Genomic DNA, 12,825 nt, shown 5'->3' on the forward strand with positions numbered 1-12,825 from the left:
CTCTCTCACCTTTTAAGTATTATTTTTATATTCTATTTAATTGCTCTATGTTGCACTGATAACAGATATGCAAATGTGAGCTGCAAAAGGAGTTAAATACCAGCTGTACAACTTCTGCTGTCCCAGTGCTCTGACACACAATAAGACGCATGCTCCATCATTGAACACTACACTGTAGACTTGACATGTACTTATACTGCTGCCTGTGGGAGGATTACACACACAAATGAGCCAGCTTGCTTTAATTTGTCAATGTGTTTAAAACTTCCTGGTTTTGTGATTGCAGGATTCTGCTGTTGGTACTCATGCGTCCTGGACACCCAGGTTATGGTGCTGGAGTGCAGTCGTCTTGTATCGGATGCATTTGCTGCACATAGTCTTCCAGGGACAATCTCTTTAGATTGTTTCTAGGTACTATTTATCTAGAAAGTTACTGACTGCACCCATCTTCCTCAGCAAAAGAAACTCAAGGAAAAGATTGTCCTCCCTCTTTAAATGCTTTTGTTTCTACGCTTCCTTTTCAAGACCCTCCAATCTCAGCTCCCAGTCCACACTCCTGGTCAAGCACTCAGTCTACCAAATCCACAGTCAAGTATTCCTCATTTGGACCACGTGGGGGCAGTAGGTGGTTTCCCAGGGCTACAGACTGGCGTTTTGCTTCCTGCTTGTTTTTCATAGAGGACTAGGTTGTCTCTGACCTGGTATTTCACAAGGTCACCTCTGGAATCTTAATTACTTAATTCCTGTTTTCTTCCTGATCCCCACGGGCATGCAAGCCTGTCTAGATGGAGAGGTGTCCTTGGCAAGCCCGTTGAGGGGAGTTGGTAATTAGTTTCACTTCCCCATCAGCATACTGTGGCAAGACAAGGGTTTAGGTGCTATGCTGGGCGTAATTTAACATTCCCACTTTAGCCACCCAGGCACTGACATTTTGACAGGTGGACGTTCTAGGCTACAAGCACCCAAGCTAGGGGAGTAACCCTGTGCCTGTATGTAATTGGTTTTGCAAAGTCATTTGGCGCACACATTGGAGTTGAGAAATATATTCAGTGTTTAGCTTTATTGCTGAAGGAGTGAGTGCCGATGTTACTTGCTAGGTGAAGGGTTGTCCGCACACTTTGGGCACATTCCTGCTAGTCAGTCTGAAAGACATCACCCTGCTGCTGACCCTGCGCTTCTGCTCAGAACCCCGCATCTTTCCCACCTGGGGTCCCCTTGCCCCAAACCCTTATATTTTGGGGTTCTGGAGCTGTGCTCAATTTGGGCACCCTGCCTGACTTTGGGGGTGATTTTGTTATGGGTCTTGCCTGTTTTTGTTGGGTTCTGGTTTATCAGTTTCTCGCTGGCTCCGCTTCAGTGTTACTTCTGTGTGGAGTCATTCCCTTGTAGCAGTGACCTTCTACATCCTGGTGTGGAGAATTAGTTTGATACTTCATGCTCTCACCTTGTTTCCCACATCTGGTAGGGGGACCTATTGGGTAGTTCCTGGGCTTGCGGGTAGGCTTCAGTCTTTGTGAGGCCTGTAGTATTTTTGCTGTTGTACTTTTTGGATGTCCTGACTATATATAGATATAATTTTCGCACTTACCATGAGAAATCCTTTCCTTTCAGTCCATCGAGGGGCACAGGTCCCACTACTCTGATCTTGTTCATGACCTTAGTACTACAACTGCCTACTGCTTTACTACAAAACTGGGGAATGCTGGGTAGAGGGTTATATGTAGGCTGGCTTATGATTTCTGTTTGTCAGTGTCCGATCCTCCTGTAGGTGGCATAACACCTGCTGTGTCTAAATTCCTGTGTCCTTCAATAGGCTCCAAGAACAATGTTATGGTAGGCCCATAAATCCCGTTTTGCAAGGGGTGGGATTCCTTTTCTGGGTGAGTCGATTAATTTTGGCACCAGTGCATTTCAATTGCTTTGGCCCTGGTCTGGTCCCCCAGACAACTTCAATTTTAAACCATGGGACTAGGCTCATTTATATGTGCATTTATCTAACGTTCCTGTAGGAGATGTGGTGCACATCACCCAATGCATTTCACATTCTTAGCTTAATTCTATAATAATTCTATAAGCTCTTCAATATGGCATGTAACATTCAGCAGACTCTGATGGGAATTGTCAGTCCAGTCAGTGAGCAGTTTTCAGCTTTTGGTGAGGGGCAGCAGCCATACAATATAGACTACAAATCTAACTGCACAAACTCTGATCTGTGTTGTTTTTCTCTTTTTACTTTGCGTCACTTTGTAATGTGAATCTGTAATTGCTCAGAATGGACCCCAGATGGAGGAATCAGTGGATTGCCTTAGATTGGACCTTACATTTCCTTGGAGTGCTTGGCTTAGAAGACACAAGTGTATTCCGGCCTTGTTATGGTAAGCACAATATCTGGTATTCTACCAACCAGACTGAAGAAGGGCAAGCGCAAATATCTGGCTGCTATTGATGTAAGTGGTTTAGATAAATTACTATGATGAATCTGTATTCTGGGTGTGGAATGTACATTTTTAGTGTTTAACCATTTGCATGGATTGACTGGTCAGCAAAACAAATTATTTATACTATTTTTCTCAATAAAGAATATTTCTCAAATGTTTTATGAGTCTGGATTGTCTCCATTTTATAATAGGGGTGATTAAAAATGGGGTTCTCAGATGTCTTTGCAGTAATTGGATGAGTGCAAAGGGTTTTGATGCACATTAGCATTCCATAAAAAATGGTTCCTTCCAATATGAAGACTGACCCACGGTACAGGTACAAGTCTACATGAGGTCTTTCATTTATGAAATAGCCTAAAAGAAGTGTTATACGCAGTAGCACTGTCCAAAAATGGATACAAATTAGGTGCATGAAGCCGCCTCTGGTAAGACTCCACCTCGTTTTACAGCTCTAAGGGATGAAACTTGGCAAACAAGATCTGAAAACCCTGAAACAAGAAGATGTTTACTGCATGCTTGATCAGATCTGTGACTCGGGGGTATGGAAGCAGGACAGGTCACATTTTCAGAATACCAGCCCCCATATTTCCCTCACGATCAGCAACTTGAAGAGGACAATTCTCTCCCATGATTCTCTGCATTGCACTCTCAATGTGGCATCGTCTGTTGTGTGTCTCCTCTCCTGCGCTGTAGATAAACTTTATTGGCTTGATTTTCTTCCATTCTCCAGCCCATCCCAGAGCCTCTCCCACTTTCTCAAGGCTCCCTCTTTGCAAACAATCCATACTCTATCCATGTCCTATATGTAACTGCAGCTCTTATCTGTGTGAATAAATGTCTAATCTTTAGAGAAACTGAACTTTGCACAGAAAGTGAAGAGGGAGCAGATGAAGCCACAACACCACAGCGCACCAGATTAGACCTCTGTTCACATATAAGAATTGCACTTACATTTAGCACGTAGGATATAGCTAGAATACACACCTCACTCTCTGTACAAAGGGACACTGCAGATTTTCTGCCCAATATTGCATCTCCTTTGTTAGAAGGTAGGATCTTCACAGATCACAGCGGGCAGAGGCGCCCCCCCCCCCAAAAAAAAAGGTGTAACTAGTTTAGCTTGTAGCAGTTGCAAATCTCACAAGCAACTCTGATTGGATCATTAGTTACAAATTGCTGTCAATCACTGCTCGATAATCTGCTACAAAATTGTCCGTTTGACATGGCCCGTAGTGTATCTCTAGGCAAAAGCATTCTTTTTATTTTGCATGGAGTGGGGTTCAGTCAGACCCTCTCTCAGGTTTTTGCTTGGTTTTCTATTGGAGAGGTTCTTTCTGTATTTGTACAGGAGATCATTGTCACTGAGAAGCTACTGAACAACTAAATAGCTAATTTGTTTAAATGACAAACATTTTAAACGTTTAAACCCTTATTTGCACCCCTGCTACAACACACAGGCACATGTGTCAATACTTGTGGTAATAACAGGATGTTTCTTACAGGCAGAACATGAAGAATTATTACGGGTTATAGAAAAATCACTGCCCCCTTCTCAATGGTTCCATCAAGGATCAGTGACTTGTCTGCCTTCAAAAATGGAGGCCGCTGGTGCAAACCTCTCCTTGTGAAAGTGCTTGTTACCGGGCTGTTAAGTTGACCATTTTGAGTATCTGCCTCTGGAACAAGTATGCAGATATGGATGTCTGACTTAATATGCTTCAGATTTCCCCACTTACTGGTAAGGTGACTTAGGAAGTACTGAAGCCAGCGGGTCAGTATAGAATGTCCACTATGGCAGCCTCCATCTATCTGTGGTCACCAGTTTAATTTAATGGTACCACATGAACATGGAATTAAAACACCAGAATGTATGAAAATGAATAAACATTTATTGAGCAAAAGTACTGCATAGAAGATGTCAGTCATACAGGAAAGTGATGGAGGTTTACACTCGAGCGGTGCTACTGCACTTTTATATTGTATGCGACAAGCCCTGCATATGTAAATCCAAGGTAGAAAGTGACGTTCTCATTCCCATAAGGCACTGAAGAGGGGTTTAAGGGAATAATGTCAAATCTTTGTTTTTTGCAGTGTCCCTCTGCGTAAATCCTCCCGTTTTCAGCAAAACCCGGCACAGTTTTGAGCAGTCTCTGCACTCTCTCTAATTTTCCCATATCTCCATCATAACACTTCAATCTCCATTCATTTACTGGCCCTTCCATGTGTTTTTCTACAGTGCTACGGTGCAGGAACTTCTGAAGGCCGTAGCCTTGCCCCAAGAAAAATAGTACATTGCTTCTCTTCTTCCGAACCGGGATGTTTTTTATCCTGATGTCGTGTAGTCTCCGAGCACTCTGAAGAGCGCAGCTTAGGATGTTATCCTTTTTAGCATCTGCTTCCCGATCAGTTACTTCATCAGGCCAGTAGAGCAGCAACAACAGTAAATAGGCACTTGGAGGAAAAGACTTTCTCTGGGTTTGATATTTCTTGCTCAGTTCCCTTAACTCCTGAAAAGTGAGAAGTTTGGGAGAACCTGGATGCACACATCCCAAAGCTATGTGACTCATGATGTAGTTGATCAAGTCAACGTCATCAAGTATTTCATTTTCTATGCATTTCTTGTACAGATCTACGATTGCTGAAAGTTTATTTCTCGATCTGTCATCTTTGTTATCGGATAGTAAGGACAGAATTGTTGTTGTGCTCCCACCTCCCAATTTGTAAATGTGCATCTTTTGAATTATTTGGTTGATTGGATCCTCCGTTTCGGTACCAGAAGGTGACAGGTGGTGGCTAAAAAACTTGGCAAATACTTCTATTTTTCTCATCAGCCATTTTCGAGGGGTGTATACCCTTTCTTCCACTTCACTGTTCTTTTCCCCTTCATCAATTTTATCAGTCTGAAAGTAGTTCAGTTCTTCCGATAGCCAGTCTAGAGCATTGTACAGGTTTCTGTGCAGGCCTTTTAAATGGCTATGAAATTTGGACCATGGTTTCTTGATGGTCTCTGGAATATATTGTGTCAAGAGATACTGTAAAAGTTCACGGCTCTCACCATTTTTGTTTTGAGGAAAAATTTCGAGTGTCGATAACAGCTGCAGCAACCGACATCCAACATCAACTTCTCCAAAATATCCAGCATTGTTCATGGTGTCCATTTCTGCTTTGGCAGCTTTTTGTGCCGCACGGAAAGATTGCAGAGCTTTCATTGCATATTCTAGGAGGTCTGGCACTTCATCTAGGGGTACGGCGTTATTCCTCTTGTCTAATAAAGCATTAAACCACCTTTTGTACACTTGACCTTCTGTGTCCAAAATAAAGGAATCTTTAGGTAGCTGGGATTTAGCGGTTTCAGCCCAACGTTTAGCATCTTCAAACTTCTCATACTTGTAATGTAACCTAGCAAGCTGCTGTGCTAAGAAGGGATCTTTGTTGAATCGTTCGTAGGCTGCTTCAAGAAGTTTAACTGCCTTTTCTTGGTTTTTTTCTACATCACAAACATGTTCAATAAGAGGGGACAGATACGAGTCCACACCATCACCCCTACTTATTTTACGCCGCCGGAAAAGCAAGTCCCTGACAAAACCAAGGAATTCATCTCTGCCAAATCTGTGCTGGAACAGGACATTTTCCTGAAGGAGATCCATGGCGATTTGACTTTGTGAATATTCAGGGAGCTGTTTTAAGACCTCCTGTGCAACCCGAGGATGAATGATATGAATGCATTTAATGGAAGTGATGGGATCCACCCGTTCAATGAATATTAGTTCGGCTTGTTCATTTAAGCAATTGTTGAAGTTGTATTGTCTCAGGGGGCTGGACTCTGTTGTATGCGGCTCAAGGCCCAGGAAAGCCTCACAGTGTGATATGGATATGTAGGAATTTTGAATGTAGCAATTTAAAAGTGCTACATAACGCATTAATCGTGTCACGTTAGAGGAGTGGTCAACGTTAAGCATGACATTGTGCACAAATTTTGTCACATATTCTGCCACAAATTCTTGGCTCATTAAAATAAATATGATTATGGATTCTGGTGAGAATTGTTTCTTAAGCTTCTCAACTTTCCCTGTGAATTTTATCTTTTCTTCTGTGCTGAGCGTGTGGGTGATGGTGACCGTCTCAGGAATTGAAAACCTTGAGAGATTTTCAGGGACATTGGCTCTTTTACAGCTCAGTAGAATAAAGCATGGTTTATGAGAGGCAATTTTCCTGGACACCATTGTTTTTATTAACTCATCCCTCAGATCATCAATATACTCATCATGGCAGTCTTCAATGAGGAGGAGGACGGGCAGACATTGGTTCATGTCTTTTTCATCATATAGTCTTAGGTTTTCAGCATGTTCAGATACTGTCATTACTGGAAAGGATGATTTCACTACAGCACATCGTAATTCTCTTTTTTTTTTTCCACAGAATTTGTCTTGCAACTGTGCTGCCACCACTGCCTGGTTGGTGAACAATCTTTATTCTGGCAACAGGAAGTCTTACACGATTCTCAATATTATTTAATATTGTTTCAACTTCCTTATAAGCTTCTCTTTCAATAAGATTCTCACAAAGATTTTTTTCTGCAAGCCAAAAGTGTTTCCAGCTGACTTTTCCTCCTCTGTAGAAAGTAGTCTCGATTTCCTCAATTTTCTCCTTGGCCAGGTCCTGCAGCCCTGTACTGTCACATTCATTTTCACATAGCACTTCTAGTGAATGCATTTTCTCTTCATCTGGTCTGTTGAGGGTACACACTCCCTTTGTAGAAACACTTAATTGTCTAGGAGAGGATGATGAAGGTAGAAGTCTTTGGACTGTTGCATCAACATGACTTAGCTGCATGCCCACAACGCTTCTCTGTTCTAGGATCTCCATTTGACAGGAGGCTTGGGCCTGGCTGGCCCACGTCTTATAATTGTCTTTGCTTTCAGAAATGCATAGTATGTACTCCATACCATTTAATTCTGTGTAGAATTCATGAAATGTATTGACGATGGGTTTTTCCACAGGGGAAAACAACAAGAAGACAACAATAAAGTATCCCTTTGGAAGAATTTCATCACACAAAAAAGAAACCGCCTTTTTTAAAAGCTTCCTCTTTGATTTAATCCACGTGTTTTCATCGCAGGCTTCATCTCCCCCTCTGTAGTTGCTTCTTCCATTACAAAATATCCAGCTGGTTTGATTAAAGAGGGAGAGATTTTTCTTGAGGTCGCTTGTGCTCATCCCATCTTCATTGGAATAGCTTTTTAGGGAATGTATGTTTACCGCGTGATGTTCTTTATATTTGGCGCATAATCCTTTCACGTCAGAATTTGGGTCAAAGTCAAAAACACACAAAATGTTCAGGCGTGTTAGGAATGCGGTGTGAGGGATTTGGTTCTCCCCGCATTCATTGGTGACCAGTATGTACCGAAGAGAGTCATTTATGTATTTTTTCCCATCAGTCACCAGCATGGATATTTTTCTCCCTAAATCTTCTGTCACTGATGTATCACAGCTAACGTTCATTTCTGCGCTCCCTCTCATATCATCAACATTTCGGAGTCCTTGAATAAACACGACCTTGTCTTCATCTGCTACGGGTACACACTTGGCACCAATTCTTTGGTATATTGCTTTCTTATCATGAATAACTTTATTGGATTTGTCATTAAACTTTGGCAGAGTCACCTCAAACACTTTATCTTTTACCTTCTGTGCTGCAGGCACAATGTCAACTTCCACTACAAATTTTTGTTCTTTTGAACCTCTGTCGACAACCTCAATAAATTTTGGGGAACGAATGCAATTCCTTGCTACATCACTTGTTACTTTAGTAAAACACTTCTCAATACAATCCAAGGCATCGACGTACCAGTCTTGGTCATTTACGGGGATGCCAGTTATTTGGCCATGCCTGTAGGCCTTGTCTTCTACGCTGTCCACCACTCCAAAATGTATTGTGCCATTTGTACGCATGTTCATGCAGGCACAAGCAAAGCGGAGAACTTCAGATGCAAATTTTGTCTGTAGCCTGACTCGATCCAACTTTGCTGCAGTAACAAGTGACTTGTATTCATGACAAGGAGTAATGAGATCGTCAACTCCTGTCTCTGGTGGAAGAACTTGGTCTTTGAAGTATTTAAAACCTTCAACTTGTTTATCAAAGGGTCTGAAATGAGCTGTGGTCCCAGGTTCGGTGTGCTGTATGCATTTGTTCTTGTCTGATTTAGTTGTATTTGACAAATTTTCGCCCTGTGTCTGGTTCTCCAGTGACAAGTGTTGCATGGGTTGTGTAAGCTCTTGATCGGCAGAAGTTTCTGCTGCTTCTTGTTGGATGTCACCAGGAAATTCTTTGGATTCAGCTTTTGTAAGAGTCTTACATGAGTGCTGTGCATCTTCTGGATTGCTTCTGCTGGGCTCATTCAAGGGTGGTGGCCTGGATGAATTATCTTCACTTTGTTTTTGTTCTCTTAATAACTCGTTTCTCTTCTGCATTAACAACTGAATCTGCCCTTGTTTCATTCCAATAGATTTCAGAAAGTTGTCAGTGATTTCCTTCAGAACTGGTCAAGTTACTTCTTCAGCGTATAACTTATCAACATATTCCGGCTTTAGACGTATGGAGTGCAGCCATGCTTTAACATGGTCCTCTGTCCAGTCATCAAGCGGCACAGACTTATAATCTAAGGAAGTGAAAAAATAATTTTCTTCAGTAAAAGCATGAGCCCAGCAACAATGAAAGTTTTTCAAGGTATAACACTCCCTCCCCAGATATTGCTCGGCAGTGTGAAAAGCCTTCGCTAGAATAAAAACTATTGATAAATCTTTTACACTAGACTTCGATATGTTTCCTGTTTTCACAACCTCCAGTAGTATCTAGATGATTGAGCACTGGTCATGGAGATTGGCTGCATTGCCTTCTACAGGATGAGATGAATCCATGTTCTTCCTGTCAAATGGCACAGCTCACAGAAAATCGGATGCAGAGAAATCACCGTCGTTCTACGTATTCACTGTGTGGAGACACAATCACCCAGCGGCTGTGCTTTCATAGCCGTGTCCCGTAGTGATCAATGGAAGGGAGCACAGCAAGCAAAAACTACAGTGCACTCCGACACCCTTCACTTTATTTCAGCTTTGTTATGTTTCAGCCTGAGACTACAGTTGTTTCTCATTAATCTACACTCAGCCCCCCCATAATGACAAAGTGACAATGTTAGAAATGTCTGTGAATTTAATAAAAATTAAAAAAACTAAAATATCACTTTATCAAAAGTTTTCACACCCTTTGCAACAACACTTGAAATTGAGCTCAGGTGCCTCCCTTTTCTCTTGATGGTTGCTAAGATTTTCCTTGATTGGAGTCCACCTGAGGTACATGACGTTGATTGGGAAAGGCGCACACCTCTTTATAGAAGGCCTCACAGCTGACGATGCATACTGTATCAGAGCAAAAGCCATGAGGTCAAAGGAACTGCCCGCAGAGCTCAGAGATGGCTACAAAAAAAAAATGTCTGCTGCACTGAAGGTTCCCAAGAGCACAGTGGCCTTCATAATTCTCACAACCAGTACTCTTCCAAGAGCTGGTCACCCGGGAGCGAAGGGCCTTGGTAAGCGAGGAGACCAAGAACCCGATGGTGACTCCGACTAAGCACCAGAGATTCTGTGTGGAGATGAGCCAAATTTCCGGAAGGACAACCATCACTGCAGCCCTCCACTGATCTGGCTTTTATGGCAGAGTGGCTAGACAGAAGCCTCTCAAAAACACCTGAAAGCCCGCTTTGGCATTTGAAGGGCTCTCAGACTGTGAGGAACAAGATTCTCTGGTCTGATGAAACCAAGATTGAACTGTTTGGCTTCAATTCTAAGCATTATGTCTGGAGAAAAACAAGCACTGCTCATCACCTGCCCAATACCATCCCAACAGCACAGCATGGTGGTGGCAGCGTCATGCTGTGCGGGGGGTTTTCAGCAACAGGGACTGGGAGACTGGTCAGGGCTGAGGGAAAGCTGAATGGAGCAACGTGCAGAGAAAGCCTCACAGGAAACTTGTTCTACAGCGCTCAGGACCTCAGACTGGGCCGAAGGTTCTCCTTCCAACATGACAACCATCCTAAGCACACAGCCAGGACAACACAGGACTGGCTGAGGGACAATACTGTAAATGTCCTAGAGTGGCCCAGCCAGAACATCTCTGGAGAGACCTGAAAATAGCTGTCCACCGACAGTCCCCATCCAACCTGACTGAGCAAGGAAGAATGGCAGAAAATCCCCCCAATCCAGGTGAGCAAAGCTACTCGTGTCATACCCAAAAATACCGGAGGCTGTAACGTCTGCCAAAGGAGCTTCAACAAAGTACTGAGTACAGGGTATGAATACTTATGTACATGTGAGATCTCACAATACATTCACAGACATTTCTACAATTGTGTTATCACTTTGTCACTATGGGGTAAGGAGTGTATATTCATGAGAGACAAGAAAAGTGGAGTATCATGCTGCAACCCAATGTGAGGGGTCTGAATGCTCCGTATAAGAGGATCAACAGCTGTACCGGTGTGTGTTCAACATCATCTTTTACAGGGTCCTTCTGTGCCTGTTGCTGCCACATACTCCGAGTTATACAAAATTACAGCATTGTGCTGTGCATATGGAGAGAATCCGAAGGACCTAATCCGAGATACTGGGAGTAAAACGCATTACTTCCTTCATGTCTCCTGAGCAGCTGTGACACAACAGATTGTTACTACTGTCTGTTAGTGATACGGCACATGCATGATGCTTTTCTTTGGCTGAGTATGGGGTCCCCCTTTAAGCTAGACAAGACATCTACATTGGGTGCTTTATAAGAATCGGAGAAGATTATCTGTCACTTACCCATTTTTAGCCTTGGGAACCGCCGTTACCTCTATGTAACCTGTAACATTAACCAGGAAAACACGTGACATTAATATATATATGTTATAACAAAATCATTGTAACGTTCAATGGGTTAGTCCCCGGAAATGTGATACTCTAGTTATACATGGAGCCGGTCTCCTTCTATGACTTGGATGTGCAGACCCAGGAGCTCAGCACAGAGTTCTTACTCATACAAGAAGCTATCGCAAGGTTTAACTCTCCGGAATGCTGACACGTCTTCAAATACCAGTAGCCTGGCTGCCTTTCTCTCAGTCACTGACCTCAGGGCAACTATGTGGCTTCAGTCTGGATTTAATTCATAGCTAAGAATGTAGAAGCAAAGGGCAGTCAGGCAATTGGCATTTCCAGACAGATCAGTAGTGGCATCCCCTTGTATCTCTCTGCTTCCTTCTCACCTGCAAAGACATAAGTCACAGGATGCAGAGGCAGCAGATGTTCCAGAACATAGAACTGAGGAGCCCATCATTGCCCATCAATGGAAGGATCATCAGCTGGAAGAGACACCATTCTTAATGCAGATACATTTAAAGTGACACTACACTCAGGAGTTACATCTATAACATACATCCCAGTCCCTGAACTCTGACCAACAATATCTCTTATTTGTGTATCACTCTGCTGTAGATCCGCCAATCATCTCTGACACTGTCCTTCCTTCTGGAGGGGGGCTATGTCTGTTCCCCCATGGTACCTGTGTGTGATGTAGTCACCACTCCAAGAGATGGACTACAAGATCAAATTCATAAACTAAACCTGAGATTGTATATCACATTCTGAGCTAAGCCAACAATGGCAGATGGTGGTAGGATTGTTATAATGCTCCATTTCTGGTGTATCTTCATCAGCCATGTTCTTGTTCTTGAATCTGCAGGGTATGATGGGACTGGAGGAAGTGGCTGCATGGTGGTACTGGTGAGCACTGCAGGTAAGGAGACCTGAACTAGGGACCGATCATTATATGGCAGCAGTATGAACATTGCCTCCTGACCACCAGATAATACAAAGACTGGAATGTACATATGTCACATGGTCATGTCTGGTTTGTCTGAGCAGAACTAACCCTAATCTCTTAGGGCCTGTTCACACTTTTTTTTGCCAGGCAGGAGGGGGTGTGGTGGGCATTGAAGTGAATGGTGCCGTAGCCACGCCCTCTGGCCGCAATGTCATTGCCCACATGGGGTCTCAAGGCACATTGTGTCTGTGGCCCGGTCAAAATAGTGCTTGCAGCATTTTGATCGGACCGCAGACACAATGTGCCTTGCGATCCCGTGCGGGCGATTCGCATTGCTGCCGGAGGGCGTAGCTACGGTGCCATTCACTTCAATTTCTGCCACACCCCCTCCGCCCCACGAAATACTGAGCAGTGCGTTCCGGCTAGAACGTGGCCAGAACGCACTGCATATGGTGTGAACAGGCCCTCAGGGCTAGTTCACACCAAGCGCTTTGCAGGAGCAGAGCAGTTACAGACCGGTTCAAAACTGCGTCCAAT

The 12,825-nt window shown here is 43.3% G+C and overlaps 1 protein-coding gene across 1 annotated transcript; it reads right to left on the reverse strand.

Moving 5' to 3' along the window:
• Positions 1 to 4,370: 4,370 nt before the first annotated feature.
• Positions 4,371 to 11,295, reverse strand: LOC108801891 (sterile alpha motif domain-containing protein 9-like). Its single transcript, XM_018573797.1, is given in 4 exon segments — positions 4,371 to 6,838; positions 6,840 to 9,097; positions 9,987 to 10,061; positions 11,292 to 11,295. Coding segments are annotated over 4 exon segments (4,776 nt in total). The 3' UTR covers positions 4,371 to 4,399.
• Between the last annotated feature and the right edge of the window lie 1,530 nt (positions 11,296 to 12,825).

The sequence above is a fragment of the Nanorana parkeri genome, unplaced genomic scaffold, assembly GCF_000935625.1.
Source record: "Nanorana parkeri isolate BGI_ZX_2015 unplaced genomic scaffold, ASM93562v1 scaffold2548, whole genome shotgun sequence".
Lineage (NCBI taxonomy): Eukaryota > Metazoa > Chordata > Amphibia > Anura > Dicroglossidae > Nanorana > Nanorana parkeri.